The following is a 15,485-nucleotide window of genomic DNA, read 5'->3' as shown; positions in this document are numbered from 1 at the left end:
ACTGTGGCTTTCCCCGGTAGGTCACCCCACACCCCCCCAACAATATCCAAGATTGTACACAGGGTGACCACTGTATCTGCGGAGTTGGTTTCCGCGATTCCAGTCACACCTGGCCCAAATATATTACATGGAACATTCCAGAACCCAGGGGGCTGCCAAGGAGGTAAATTTCCTATTTAAATGAACAGGCTCGCGACTATCCGTGGCTTCAGGCTTCTGCAGTAAGTCTTGGAATGTATCCCTTGTGGTTACAGGGGTGGGGTGGGGGAACTACTGTACTTGTTAGAGGGTAAAGGCCACAGGGCGTCCCTGCACTGACTGCCTATTCAGTTTCCCTCTCCTGATGGTCACCCAGCTACCTTCGTCTTGTAACAGGTGTGACTATCTTTCTGTGTGACTCCTCTCTGTCAACCCTCAACCTCCTGAATAATTCAGCTCCAGCTCCCTAATGCACGCTTTGAGGAACTGCAGCTGGGTGCACTTCACGGACTGTAGTAGTGACCCTGACCTCCCACATCCTGCACAAGAAGCATGCAAGTGCTCTAGCCTCCATCCCTAGTGTTCTGAAAGAAAAGAGAGAAATCAAAACCTTACCTGAGCTTCACTTCAGCGCCCCCCTCAACATCATCTTTGTCTCCCCACTCGATGCCTCTGGAAAGGGACTAATATGCGGGCAGGGAAATTTGCTAGAACTGCTTGGGAGGATTTAAACTAGAAGGGGGGGGGGGGGGAGCATGGATAGGATAAATAGACAGTCTGTTCCCTGGGATCGGGGAGTCCAGAACTAGAGGGCATAGGTTTAGGGTGAGAGAGGAAAGATATGAGACCCAAGGGGCAACGGCAACTTTTTGACACAGAGGGTGGTACATGTATGGAATGTAGGGAGATAGTGAGGAAAGAGATCAATCTGAGATTGGTACGGTTGAGAACAGAAGTGAATCAAACAGTCAGGGCAGGCAGGGACAAGGTAGGACTAATAAATTAAACTGCATTTATTTCAATGCAAGGGGCCTAACAGGGAAGGCGGATGAACTCAGAGCATGGTTAGGAACATGGGGCTGGGATATCATAGCAGTTACAGAAACATGGCTCAGGGATGAGCAGGACTGGCAGCATAATGTTCCAGGATACAAATGCTACAGGAAGGATAGAAAGGCAGGCAAAAGAGGAGGGGGAGTGGCATTTTTGATAAGGGATAGCATTACAGCTGTGCTGAGGCAAGATGTTCCTGGAAATATATCCAGGGACGTTATTTGGGTGGAACTGAGAAATAAGAAAGGGATGATCATCTTATTGGGATTGTAGTATAGACCCGCTAATAGTCAGAAGGAAATTGAGAAACAAACTTGTAAGGAGATCTGTTATGAAACTTGAAAGGGTTCAGAAAAGATTTACAAGGATGTTGCCAGGGTTGGAGGATCTGAGCTACAGGGAGAGGCTGAACAGGCTGGGGCTGTTTTCCCCAGAGCGTCGGAGGATTAGGGGTGACCTTACAGAGGTTTACAAAATTATGAGGGGCATGGATAGGATAAATAGACAGACAGTCTGTTCCCTGGGGTCGGGGAGTCCAGAACTAGAGGGCATAGGTTTAGGGTGAGAGGGGAAAGATATAAGAGACCCAAGGGGCAACTTTTTGATGCAGTGTGTGGTATATGTATGGAATGAGCTGCCAGAGGATGTAGAGGAGGCTGGTACAATTACAACATTTAAGAGGCATTTGGATGGGTATATGAATAGGAAGGGTTTGGAGGGATATGAACCGGGTGCTGGCAGGTGGGACGAAATTGGATTGGGATATCTGGTCAGCATGGACGGGTTGGAGTGAAAGGTCTGTTTCCATGCTATACATCTCTATGACTCTATAAGATCTCAGCTACCTGTAAGAATAATTGGGTAGTTATGGTAGGGGATTTTAACTTTCCAAACATCGACTGGGACTGCCATACTGTTAAAGGTTTAGATGGAGAGGGATTTCTTAAGTGCGTACAAGACAATTTTCTGATTCAGTATGTGGATGTACCTACTAGAGAAGTTGACATACTCCTGGGAAATAAGGCAGGGCAGGTGACTGAGGTGTCAGTGGGGGAGCACTTTGGGGCCAGTGACCATAATTCCATTAGCTTTAAAATCGTGATGGAAAAGGATAGACCAGACCTAAAAGTTGAAGTTCTAAGTGGGAGAAAGGCCAATTCTGACGGTATTAGGCAAGAACTTTTGAAAGCTGATTGGAAGCAGATGTTCACAGGCAAAGGGACGGCTGGAAATTGGAAAGCCTTCAGAAATGAGATAACAAGGATCCAGAGAAAGTATATTCCTATCAGTGAAAGGGAAGGCTGGTAGATACAGGGAATGGTGGATGACTAAAGAAATTGAGGGTTTGGTTAAGGAAAAGAAGAAAGCATATGTCAGGTATAGACAGGATAGATTGAGTGAATCCTTAGAAGAGTATAAAGGAAGTAGGAGTATACATAAGAGAGAAATCAGGAGGGCAAAAAGGGGACATTAGATAGCATTGGCAAATAGAATTAAGGAGAATTTAAAGAATTTTTACAAATATATTAAGGACAAAAGGGTAAGGAGAGAATAGGGCTTCTCAAAGATGAGCAAGGCAGCCTTTGTGTGGAGCCACAGAAAATGGGGGAGATATTAAATGAATATTTTAAGACCATAAGACATAGGAGTGGAAGTAAGGCCATTCGGCCCATTGAGTCCACTCCGCTATTCAATCATGGCTGATGGGCATTTCAACTCCACTTACCAGCATTCTCCCCACAGCCCTTAATTCCTTGTGACATCAAGAATTTATCAATCTCTGCCTTAAAGACATTTAGTGGCCCGGCCACCACTGCACTCTGCGGCAATGAATTCCACAGGCCCACCACTCTCTGGCTGAAGAAATGTCTCCGCATTTCTGTTCTGAATTGACCCCCTCTAATTCTAAGGCTATGTCCATGGGTCCTAGTCTCCTCGCCTAACGGAAACAATTTCCTAGCGTCCACCTTTCCAAGCCATGTATTATCTTGTAAGTTTCTATTAAATATCCCCTTAATCTTCTAAACTCCAATGAATACAATTCCAGGATCCTCAGCCATATGTTAGATCTATCATTCCAGGGATCATCCATGTGAATCTCCGCTGGACATGCTCCAGTGCCAGTATGTCCTTCCTGAAGTGTGGGGACCAAAACTGGACACAGTACTCCAAATGGGGCCTAACCAGAGCTTTACAAAGTCTCAGTAGCACAACGGTGCTTTTATATTCCAACCCTTTTGAGATAAATGACAACATTGCATTCGCTTTCTTAATCACGGACTCAACCTGCATGTTTACCTTTAGAGGATCCTCAACTAGCACTCCCAGATCCCTTTGTACTTTGGCTTTACGAATTTTCTCACCGTTTAGAAAGTAGTCTACGCTTTTATTCTTTTTTTCCAAAGTGCAAGACCTCGCATTTGCTCACGTTGAATTCCATCAGCCATTTCCTGGACCACTCTCCCAAACTGTCTAGATCCTTCTGCAGCCTCCCCACTTCCTCAGTACTACCTGCCTGCCCACCTAACTTCGTATCATCGGCAAACTTCGCTAGAATGCCCCCAGTCCCTTTATCCAGATCATTAATATATAATGTGAACAGCTGCAGCCCCAACACTGAACCCTGCGGGACACCGCTTGGCACTGGCTGCCATTCTGAGAAAGAACCTTTTATCCCAACTCTCTGCCTTCTGTCAGACAGCCAATCCTCAATCCATAGCTCACCTCAAATACCATGGGCCCTCACCTTGCTCAGCAGCCTCCCTTGTGGCACCTTATTAAAGGCCTTTTGGAAGTCTAGATAGACCACATCCACTGTGTTTCCCTGGACTAACCTACTTGTCACCTCTTCAAAGAATTCCAACAGGTTTGTCAGACACGACCTCCCCTTACTAAATCCATGTTGACTTGTTCTAATCAGACTCTGCTCTTCCAAGAATTTAGAAACCTCATCCTCAATGATGGATTCTAGAATTTTATCAACAACCGAGATTAGGCTAATTGGCCTATAATTTTCCATCTTTTGTCTTGATCCTTTCTTGAACAAGAGGGTTACAACAGTGTTCTTCCAATCATCCAGGACTTTCCCTGACTCCAGTGACTTTTGAAAGATTTCAACCAATGCCTCCGCTATTTCCTCACCACCTCTCTCAGAACTCGAGGATGTATCCCATCGGGGCCAGGAGATTTATCAATTTTAAGACCTTTTAGCTATTCTAGCACTTTCTCTTTTGTAATGACAACCATACTCAACTTAGCCCCCTGACTCCCTTTAATTGTTGAGATATTACTCATGTCTTCCACTGTGAAGACTGATGCAAAGTACTTGTTAAGTTCTCCTGCTATTTCCTTATCTCCCATCACTAGGTTTCCAGCATCAGTTTGAAATGGCCCAAAGTCTACTTTTGCCTTCATTTGTTTCTTATGTATTGAAAGAAATTTTAACTATCATTTCTAATATTACTGGCTAGCCTACCTTCATATTTGATCCTCTCCTTCCTTATTTCTTTCTTTGTTATCCTCGGTTTGTTTTTGTAGCCTTCCCAATCTTCTGATTTCCCACTGCCCTTGGCCACTTTATAGGATCTCTCTTTTTCTTTAATACATTTCTTGACTTCCTTTGTCATCCATGGCTGTCTAATCCCTCCCCAGATAATCTTTCTTTTCTTGGGGATGAACCTCTGCACAGTGTCTTCAATTATACCCACAAACTCCTGCCATTTTTGCTCTACTGTCTTTCCCACTAGGCTCTGCTTCCAGTCTATTTTCGTCAGTTCCTCTCTCATGCCCTCATAATTACCTTTTTTAACTGTAACACCATTACATCCGATTTTGCCTTCTCTCTTTCAAACTGCAGACTGAACTCTACCATATTATGATCGCTGCTTCCTAAGGGTTCCCTTATTTTAAGATCTTTTATAAATTCTGGTTCATTACATAGCACTAGGTCCAGAATAGCCTGCTCCCTTGTGGGCTCCATGACAAGCTGTTCCAAAAAGCCATCCTGGAAGCATTCATGAATTCCCTTTCTTTGGATCCACTGGCAACATTATTTACCCAGTCCACCTGCATATTGAAGTCTCCCCTGATCACCGTGACCTTGCCTTTCTGACATGCCTTCTCTATTTCCCGGTACATGTTGCGCCCCTGGTCCTGACCACTATTAGGAGGTCTGTACATAACTCCCATTATGGTTTTTTTTGCCTTTGTGGTTCCTCAATTCCACCCACACAGACTCCACATCATCCGACACTATATCATTCAATGCCATAGATTTAATTTTGTTCTTAACTAACAAGGCAACCCCATCCCCTCTGCCCACCTCCCTCTGTTTTCAATAAGTTGAAAATCCTTGGAGGTTTAACTGCCACTCCTGACCCCCCTGAAACCACGTCTCTGTGATGCCTACCACATCATAATCATTCACTATGATCTGTGCCATTAGTTCATCTGCTTTGTTACGAATGCTATGAGCAGTCAGGTAAAGCGCCTTAATGCTAACTTTATCATTAGAGATATTGGAAGTCATAAGATGTCCTAAGTTATCCTTCCTTTTTGTTGCATTCCCAGTCTGCCTCGAGTTTAAATCCGCCTGCACATATGCTATCCTGTTGCTTATCTTTCTATTTAACTCCATACTCCCTGTCGCTTTCACTTTCCCTTTCCCCCAACTCAGAAGTTTAAAGTCCTACTGACCACCCTATTTATCCTCTTCGCTAGAACATTGGTACCTGATCGGTTCAGGTGAAGACCGTCCCAACGGTACAGATCCCCCTGGAAGATATAGACTGTAGGGAAATAGATGGTGAAATTGTTGTGGTTCTGTTCGCCAAGCTGGGAGTTTTTGTTGCAAACGTTTCGTCCCCTTTCTAGGTGACATCTTCAGTGCTTGGGAGCCTCCTGTGAAGCGATTCTGTGCTGATTCCTCCAGCATTTATACTGGTTTGAATCTGCCGCTTCCGGTTGTCAGTTGCTGTCCACTGCAGTGGCCAGCAAATTTCATCAACAGATGCCTTAAGGAAAGACAACGAAATGAGGACATGCCACAACCCAAAGGACTGGCCACACTCCCATACATCAGGAGCATTTCTGAACTGACAGCCAGACTGCTGCGACCACTAGGACTCATAACAGCACACAAACCAACAGCCACCCTCAGACAACAACTCATCAGGACAAAGGACCCGATACCCAGCATGAGCAAAACCAACGTAGTGTACAAAATCCCATGCAAGGACTACACAAAACACTACATAGGACAAACAGGAAGACAGCTAACAACCCGCATCCATGAACACCAACTAGCCATGAAACGACACGACCAGCTATCCCTAGTAGCCATACACTCAGATGACAAACAACACGAATTCGATTGGGACAACACCACTATTATAGGGCAGGCCAAACAGAGAACAGCCAGGGAATTCCTAGAGGCATGGCACTCATCCACAAATTCTATCAACAGACACATCGACCTAGACCCTATATACTGGCCACTGCAGCGGACAGCATCTGACAACTGGAAGCGGCAGATTCAAACCAGTATAAATGCTGGAGGAATCAGCACAGAAGCACTTCACAGGAGGCTCCCAAGCACTGAAGATGTCACCTAGAAAGGGGACGAAATGTTTGCAACAAAAACTCCCAGCTCGGCAAACAGAACCACAACAACGAGCACCTGTGCTACAAATCTTCTCACAGATGGTGACATCTTGCAAAACGTCCAGATTACAGAGGAGGAAGTGCTGGATGTCTTGAAACAGTTAAAGGTGGATAAATCCTCAGGACCTGATCAGGTGTAGCCAATAACTCTGTGAGAAGATAGAGATGTGATTGCTGGGTCTCTTGCTGAGACATTTGTATCATCGATAGTCACAGGTGAGGTTCCGGAAGACTGGAGGTTGGAAAATGTGGTGCCACTGTTTAAGAAGGGCAGTAAAGACAAGCCAGGGAACTATAGACCGGTGAGCCTGACCTCAGTGGTGGGCAAGTTGTGGGAGGGAATCCTGAGGGACAGGACGTACATGTATTTGGAAAGGCAAGGACTGATTAGGGATAGTCAACATGGCATTGTGCATGGAAAATCATGTCTCACAAACTTGATTGAGTTTTTTGAGGAAGTAACAAGAGGATTGATGAGGGCAAAGCGGTAGATGTGATCTGTATAGACTTCAGTAAGGCATTCAACAAGGTTCCCCATGGGAGGCTGATTAGCAAGGTTAAATCTCATGGAATAAAGGGAGAACTAGCCATTTGGATACAGAACTGGCTCAAAGGTAGAGGACAGAGGGTGATGGTGGAAGGTTGTTTTTCAGACTGGAGGCCTGTGACCAGTGGAGTGCCACAAGGATCAGTGCTGGGTCCTCTGCTTTTTGTCATCTACATAAATGATTTGGATGCGAGCATAAGAGGTACAGTTAGTAAGTTTGCAGATGACACCAAAATTGGAGGTGTAGTGGACAGTGAAGAGGGTTACCTCAGATTACAACAGGATCTAGACCAGATGGGCCAATGGGCTGAGAAGTGGCAGGTGGAGTTTAATTCAGATAAATGCGAGGTGCTGCATTTTGGGAAAGCAAATATTAGCAGGACTTATACACTAAACGGTAAGGTCCTGAGGGGGTGTTGCTGAACAAAGAGAGCTTGGAGTGCAGGTTCATAGCTCCTTGAAAGTGGAGTTGCAGGTAGATAGGATAGTGAAGGCAGTGTTTGCTATGCTTTCCTTTATTGGTCAGAGTATTGAGTACAGGAGTTGGGAGGTCATGTTGCTGCTGTACAGGACATTGGTTAGGCCACTGTTGGAATATTGCGTGCAATTCTGGTCTCCTTCCAATCGGAAAGACGTTGTGAAACTTGAAAGGGTTCAGAAAAGATTTCCAAGGATGTTGCCAGGGTTGGAGGATTTGAGCTATAGGGAGAGGCTGAACAGCCTGGGGTTTTCCCTGGAGCGTTGGAGGCTGAGTGACCTTACAGAGGTTTACAATATTCTATCCACAGCCCTCATAATTAATAGACAAAGTCTGTTCCCTGGGGTCGGGGAATCCAGAACTAGAGGGCATAGGTTTAGGGCGAGAGGGGAAAGATATAAAAGAGACCTAAGGGGCAACATTTGCACACAGAGGATGATAAGTGTATGGAATGAGCTGCCAGAGGATGTGGTGGAGGCTGGTACAATTGCAACATTTAAGAGGCATTTGGATGGGTATATGAATAGGAAGGGTTTGGAGGGATAGGAGTAGATTGGGTTGGGATATCAGGTCGACGTGGACAGGTTGGACCGAAGGGTCTATTTCCATGCTGTAAATCTCTATGATCTTCACTTTTCCTCACACAGCATTACTCCTCAGCATGGCCACTCAGATGAAAAATCTTTCAGGTCCTCCTTGAAGTGACCTTTTTTTGCATTACAGGAGGTGGGGGGACACTATTGAATATCTGATGTCCAACTAGGAATGGTTAATAACTGAGAAACAAGTATTTGACCGTGTAGGATTTTCTCAGCACTGCAGTCTAAAGTCAGCTGAAATCAGGTATTTATTCCTCTGGATTTGGGATTGAACTTCTGTCTTGAGAGAATGTTGTATCCTTAACATGGAGCTGAAATGACTGAAGAGTGATCAATTCAATTGCGTTGCCCCACTGTGAATTGAAATTAAATATAAATTAAAGTAACAAGTTTTGAATAGCTATGAAAATAAAGCAAATGCTGGAAAGCTGAAGTCTAATTAAGAAGTTACCAAGTTTTTTTTCTCTCCTACCCTTCAGAAGCATGCATAATCTCAACATTCCTGACATTCTAGCACTTTATTAAATTGGCCTGTATTTTTGTAAAGCTTAGTTGCAATTCCAAACTCTGGAATAGAATGGTTTGATTGGATTTGTATCACAAACACAAAATGTCTTTGAAGCTGCATATGCAAAATAATTTAATGGATGATCAGCACATTTCATTGAATAGCTACTTCATTAAAAAAAAGCTCAGTCACAGGTCATTTTGATACATAGAATGCAGTTCTCTGAGATTCTAGATTCAGAAAATATACAAAGTCAGTAGGTAGTACAGAATTCCAGACTTGAAAATATATTTGACCTATACACAATGTTTACAAAAAATTCAAGGCATGTGAATTAGTGTTCACTTAAATGACAGTTTATTTAAAAGAACACCAAAAACAAAGTATATGTACAATGCAGTAAGACAAAAAGGGAAAACATGATTACACACTCAAACTTTCAACAACAGCTAAAGTCAGTATTCAACCAAGGGTTACTGCCATTAAAACACTGCTGCATCATTTGTTTGAGATTTTGTTCCTTTGAACATTCTTGCAAACTGTAAACTGCTCATCCCTACAGAGGCATTTGGCCAAAAACTTCAGTTTCACATCTTAGGAGATCCAAATAAACACAAATACAAAAATAAAATTCTTTGTTTAATTTTAAGGCTAAGAAATGGCATCAAATTTAACATTAGAATAAATCAAAAGACTATTTGATCAAGCAGCTGAAATGATCAGCTGGGACTTTTTCTCACTAAATGTGAGAAGGTGAGTGAATGAAGAGCCATATTGGATTCAAAATGTTAACTCTTGCTCTCTCCACAGATGTTGCTCAACTTACTAAGTGCACTTACACTTTGTTCTTATTTCAGACCTCCAGCTGTCATTTTTTAAAATTTAATTTTAGTGCTCAGGCAAGAATGACTTCAATATATCCTTCAGGAAACAATTCAAAGCAAAATGAACCGCCTCTTGCAGGAAGTACTAAGGAAAGCTAGATACTTCCAAGTCACTGAATAGGCAGTGATAAGTCTCAAAACTTTAAAACAGAAAACCATTTAATAGGCTCTATTTTGCCAGATGACATCCATTGTTCTTAGCAAATAGCAAATGTCTACTAGCTACAGAAACGAAACCGTATAAAACAAGAAGAGGATAGGGAAAAAAATATAATTATTGCTCAAAATAAATTTGACCAGACAGAAAAACATGTTCAATTCCTCCCAACTTAGGACACACACTCCCTTTACTGGAACAACTGTCCCATTTGGCTTACGTATGCAATTGAACACATCTTTCAAGTCATCTATTGCATTTTCACATACTCACACAGAAATCAAACCTTGTTCTTACAAGTTTCATGATAATAGTAAAAACAGACTATTTCAATCATTTGATTTAAAAATCACTTCTTTAAAAAAAATGCCAAAATTTGCATAATGTATCTCCAGAAATTAAAGAAAGGAGTGGAAGATTCCTCTGGTTCATTATTGGGTGAAAACTTGGCACAGGGATCCAAGGCGCCTTTCAGAGGCCAGAAGAAATACTACTTCTCCTCCTGGTCTACAAGAAAATGTATATAATGTTTTTGGAAATTACCTGTTCTTCCTGTGACCAGGATGCTGTTAGGTAGGTTGCACAATCAATTAAAATGGCATGTCATTCAGTAAGCATCCGGATATAGCTTTGCCATTTATGTTAGGCTTCCACTCCTCTGGGGCCTGCAGCCACATGCTTATACCTATGTTGAACCAGATTAACAAAACTGGGAACACAGAACAAACACTATGCCCACCGCCCCGATCCTAAATCTTAATTGCCCTTCCTACACAGTTGAAAAATGTGTTGCTGGAAAAGCGCAGGTCAGGCAGCATCCAAGGAGCAGGAGAATCGACGTTTCGGGCTTTTCCAGCAACACATTTTTCAGCTCTGATCTCCAGCATCTGCAGTCCTCACTTCATTCCTACATAGTACCTGCTAAGACAAATGGATTGAAATGTTAGTAACTGCTGTTGAAGGATCATAGAATTGATCATTGATGTTAATTTACAAACTCAAGAATACATATTTAGTATACTGAAAAGGATAGTTAATTGTACTTTTTCAGATGGCCATCATCCAGTACCAATATCTTAGGGTGCTCGAATACAGACAAGCTAGATAAATCAATAATATTGACTCATGAACCTGCATATGTAGAGCTGAAGCGTTTCCCCAGTTTTAAGTGCCATAACATTAGACATGATGGTTTGTGAACTTTAAAGACACAGATTCTGAGAATTATGCTGTATTTATGAGCAGGGTCTACCAAAACAGGTAATACACCTTTGATACAAAGAATTAAAATTTATATACATCAATCCCACTAAAAAAAATGATTCAGTCACATCGATCATTTTGAAAATGTAAGTGAAACTGCAAGTGTAAATGTAGCAGCTTGTCTGCACATCAGGACATTATCTATAGTTTTACATAAGTGTGCAGCAAGAGCAGCATGGTGGCTCAGTTATCTCTCAGCACCAGGGACCCGGGTTTGATTCCAGCCTTGGGAAAATGTCTGTGTGGACTTTCTACATTTTCCTGCGTATGTGTGAGTTGCTGCATTTTCTGCCCACAGTCCAAAGATGTGCAGGTTGGGTGGATTGGCCATGCTAAATTGCCCTGTAGTGTCCAGGAATATGCTGGCTAGGTGGATAAGTCATGGGAAATACAGGGCTACAGGATAAGGGGTGGTGGACCTGAGTGGGATGCTCTTCGGAAGGCCTGTGTGGACTTGATAGGCTGAATAGCCTGCTTCCACACTGTACATATTCAAAAAAGCATTTTGATTACAAAGACAAATTTACAAGAAATATGTTTTTTAAAAAATGTAAATATTCTCCTCATGGCTGAATTGGTCATAACATACTCTGTTATCAAAATTCAAAATCTTAAAACTGTTTTAACATTCAGCTAAGAGATCAGTAAGAGAATTCCATCACTACTCTAGAAAGAGAAAAAGATTTCTTTTCAACTTTCATATACCTTTCATCGGGAAACCCAATGGCAAGAAACCTGGTCATCAGGTGTGAGGTACTGTCGGTATTGCTGCGTGTGGCACAGTTCTGGCCCATTAACCTGCGCTTTAACAGTAACCCGAGTCATCCACCACTTCATCTGGAAGTGGAAGATGGACCATGACCACAAGGACAACATGTATAAGAGTCTGGTTGGGGGTAGGCCTGCATACCCTCATCCTGATAGCTTGATGCAGCTGCACACAAAAGTAACTATCACCAAGGGTTACTACATACAGAGGTTCTCTCTGTTGCTGGTCTTGCTAAGGATGCGTCTGGCCTCATTGCCACGGAATGGTCCAAGTAATTGGACCGTTCTGTATCACCTGTCCTTTGCAGAAAAATCTGCAAATAAAAACACATTTGATCTTAAGTCCCTCAGGAAGTAATCAGCATGTAGCTTCTTCAAGACCTCATGGGAAAAGAGAGAGTGGATCCTATTGTTTGGTTCCCTAAGCAGACTCTCAAAGTCATTTGTCAGAATGTCTGATCACAGACCTATCCAACAAGTACCAAGGCATAGCTTAACTGATGAGGAGAAAGTGAGGACTGCAGATGCTGGAGACCAGAGTTGAAAAATGTGGTGCTGGAGAAACACAGCAGGCCAGGCAGCATCCAAGGAGCAGGAGAATCGATGTTTCGGGCATAAGCCCTTCTTCAGCAATGCCCGAAACGTCGATTCTCCTGCTCCTCTGATGCTGCCTGGCCTGCTGTGTTTTACCAGCACCATAGCTTAACTGATGACAAGAAAAGAACTATTTGTCAGATTCTTCATGCGCACCCAATTCCTCTGCGCCACCACACATGGCCCTCAAAGTGGCTGTGCTGAAGTGACCATCATTCATCTCCTACAGGGATGTACCTTTGCAAAGAAGGTTTAGAAAGAGGTATTTGTCAATGTTTGTCCCAAGCGATGCCATTACACAGAGCTCTGTGCTCAACAGGTTGCTCCCCAAGACACGCACTAAGATAAACATGAGGACCATCAACTCAGTGATCTCTTTGGTCTGCCTAAAATCTGTTGGTCTTCCAATGTAAGGAGATGACTTTGACCAAGAGTTGCACATTGGCACATTCCAATGTCCAGGACTCCATTCTTGGGTTGCATTAAAGCGTGGACATCAAGGTGTAGAGGGGGAAAGACCCAAGTAGAAAGAGGGTCTGTTGAAATGATTTGAGTCAGATCCCCTTGTTGCCTTAAAGTGAACATAAATAGTTTCCTGCGCAAGTTTGCAAATGTAGAGGAGCTCCGAGAAATGAAAGTTCCAGTCGTTTTTGTATTTTTCACTGCAATGACTGTAAAGGTATGATTTAGAACCTTTATATGCACTTAGATGATTTTTTTTTGAAAAAAGTATATTTTTTAAGTTAAAAAAAAATTGAGGGGGACATCCTGGAGATACACTTGCTCACCAGCAGTGCATTGAGCTAATTAAGGAACTTGATTTTTAAAAGTGTTGCTCTTGAAGCTACACAAAACAAAAGAAAGAATTGAAGTATGTATGAAACCTGGTTTTCACAAACAATTTGCCAAAATCTATTCCCCAGACTATTTCGATGGTATACCACTGGATTACTGCAGAACGGAATCTCAGTCACTTTAAGTTAAGCAAAAGATACAGCCGCACAAAAGGATTTGTGATTAAATAAAAAACATTCTTTCGGTGAAAAAATGTCCTGAATCCACTTCTAATTATGTGAGACATGAACTGAACTCTACAAGCGGAAATAGAAATCAGCTAATGAATGTTACATAAAATTCCTCCACCAAGTTTCTCAGTGTCTCGCAGCCTTGCAGATCTTGTCATAAACCTCAGGGAATGCATCTTTGGAATTCAGCTGCTCCCTCAGCTTTTGGTACAATGAGCCATCAAACATCTCCCAGAATTCTTCTCGGGTCAAATAGCAATCAGCGTACAACATCTGAAAACTGATAGGAAGAGAAAACCAAAACGTTGTTTAACCTTTCAAAATGTACATTTTCAGAGAATTTCCTGCTTGTGATTTCCTAAATTTGTGCTTCTCATACAAAGAAAATGGAAGTGTCAAGGGAATTGTAGCAGCAAAATTACCATAATCTTAAGTATAAAGTCAAAGATACCAAATCTGAATCAGTAATCATTCCTGTCTTCAGTAATCAATAATAGTGGAACAGAAAGAGCAGAGCCAATACTATTCAATCAATCCCAGCTACAGACTGCATAAGCATAGGAATAAGTTTACTCTGTGGTCAACTGGTTTATCAACAGGCAAAAGCAAGGAACAGGGCAGGCCTAAACATATCTGTTCAAGTTGTCAGATGTTCAGTCGGTATTACTAACACTACTTGTTGGCTGCAAATATGTTTTGGCTATGAGGGTGATGGCAGAAGAGAAGGGGAAGAGACAGAGACTACATGCATCTGACAACATTTAAAAGCGATCCACACTTTGAAAAAAGGAAGTGCATTCTTAGTAGAGAAGAGACTCCCAAGTTCTGTTATACTTGCCCTGGTCCAGATAAATGGACAGGAAGCAGGAGTTCCTGTTTCCCTGACTCCATGGAGAGGGCAACAAGTCACCCAACCATTTCAACAATACCTCCATCAACAGTGTTCACTGTGAGGGTCAATGAAAGGTGTTTAGCTCACAGAACATGTCTGAAATACTGAACAAATATGCACAGTTGTTAAGGTAACAATCGTTACTTCAATGAACTCTTTCCTGTGTCTGCAGCCATATTCAACAGACACCTACTACCTTTCATTCTCCTACAAGGGAGGCAGTGGTGTAGCAGCAATGTCACTGGAGTAATCCACAACTCCAGGCCAATGTCTGGAGACATGGATTCAAATATAAATGGTTAGTTGGTTGTCATTAGCAACAATGTCCACATGTGTAAAAACAAATCTGGAGAGAAGGCATTCTGCTGTTATTACCTTGACTGGTCTGCATGTGACTCTGGACCCATGTCAATATGGCTGACTGTTAACTGCCCCTGGGCCTGGCCACCAATGCTGACATTCAGTGAGCAAATAATGAAAAAAAAAGCCGAGTCTAGGAGCACAGCAGGTCAAGCACATCAGGTCAGCTCCTGAAGGGCTTTTCCCAGAAACGTCGATTTTCCTGCTCCTCGAATGCTGCCTGACCTGCTGTGCTTTTCCAGCACCACTCTAATCAAGACTGTGATTTCCAACATCTGTGGTCCTCACTTTTGCCTAATTAAAAAAAAAGCACCCCATTTCAAACTTTGAACAAAAATAATTGCCACACAATTGTAATTAACAGTGCTACACAGCTGCACGACATAATGATGATGGCCACATTCTCGAAATAGTTCCCATTGCTAGCAATAACACATTCTCCTCTCAAGTCAAAAATACATGTAAGATGTCACAGATTGTGACTGGAGAACAGAGATTTTGCCTGCATCTTTTTCTTCCCACAATGAAGAGAATGTGCCTTCCATTTTCAAGCAGGAGTCAAGTTGTGGCAGTGACAAATGGCAATGATTGCAGATGTCAGTTGCAGCATTGGTACACATTTTAACCTCCTTGTGCTTCTTATCCATCTCAGTCAAAGTGAGAAATTACACCTCTTTTTAATAAGTATTCATATCTATCTCTCTCTCTCTGTTCACA

At 42.5% G+C, this 15,485-nt stretch overlaps 1 protein-coding gene across 1 annotated transcript in view; it reads right to left on the bottom strand.

The window, feature by feature from the left end:
• Positions 1 to 8,994: 8,994 nt before the first annotated feature.
• Positions 8,995 to 15,485, bottom strand: part of dhcr24 (24-dehydrocholesterol reductase) — a 44,526-nt gene continuing 38,035 nt past the window's right edge. Inside the window, exon 9 of the mRNA XM_060830536.1 lies at positions 8,995 to 13,796. Within this exon, the coding sequence (XP_060686519.1) occupies positions 13,643 to 13,796 (154 nt within the window). The 3' untranslated portion in view covers positions 8,995 to 13,642. The remainder of the gene's footprint in view (positions 13,797 to 15,485) is intronic.

The sequence above is a fragment of the Hemiscyllium ocellatum genome, chromosome 9 (genome assembly GCF_020745735.1).
Source record: "Hemiscyllium ocellatum isolate sHemOce1 chromosome 9, sHemOce1.pat.X.cur, whole genome shotgun sequence".
NCBI lineage: Eukaryota > Metazoa > Chordata > Chondrichthyes > Orectolobiformes > Hemiscylliidae > Hemiscyllium > Hemiscyllium ocellatum.
The sequence above is the reverse complement of the archived record's forward strand: the minus strand, read 5'-3'. Positions and strand labels throughout refer to the sequence as shown.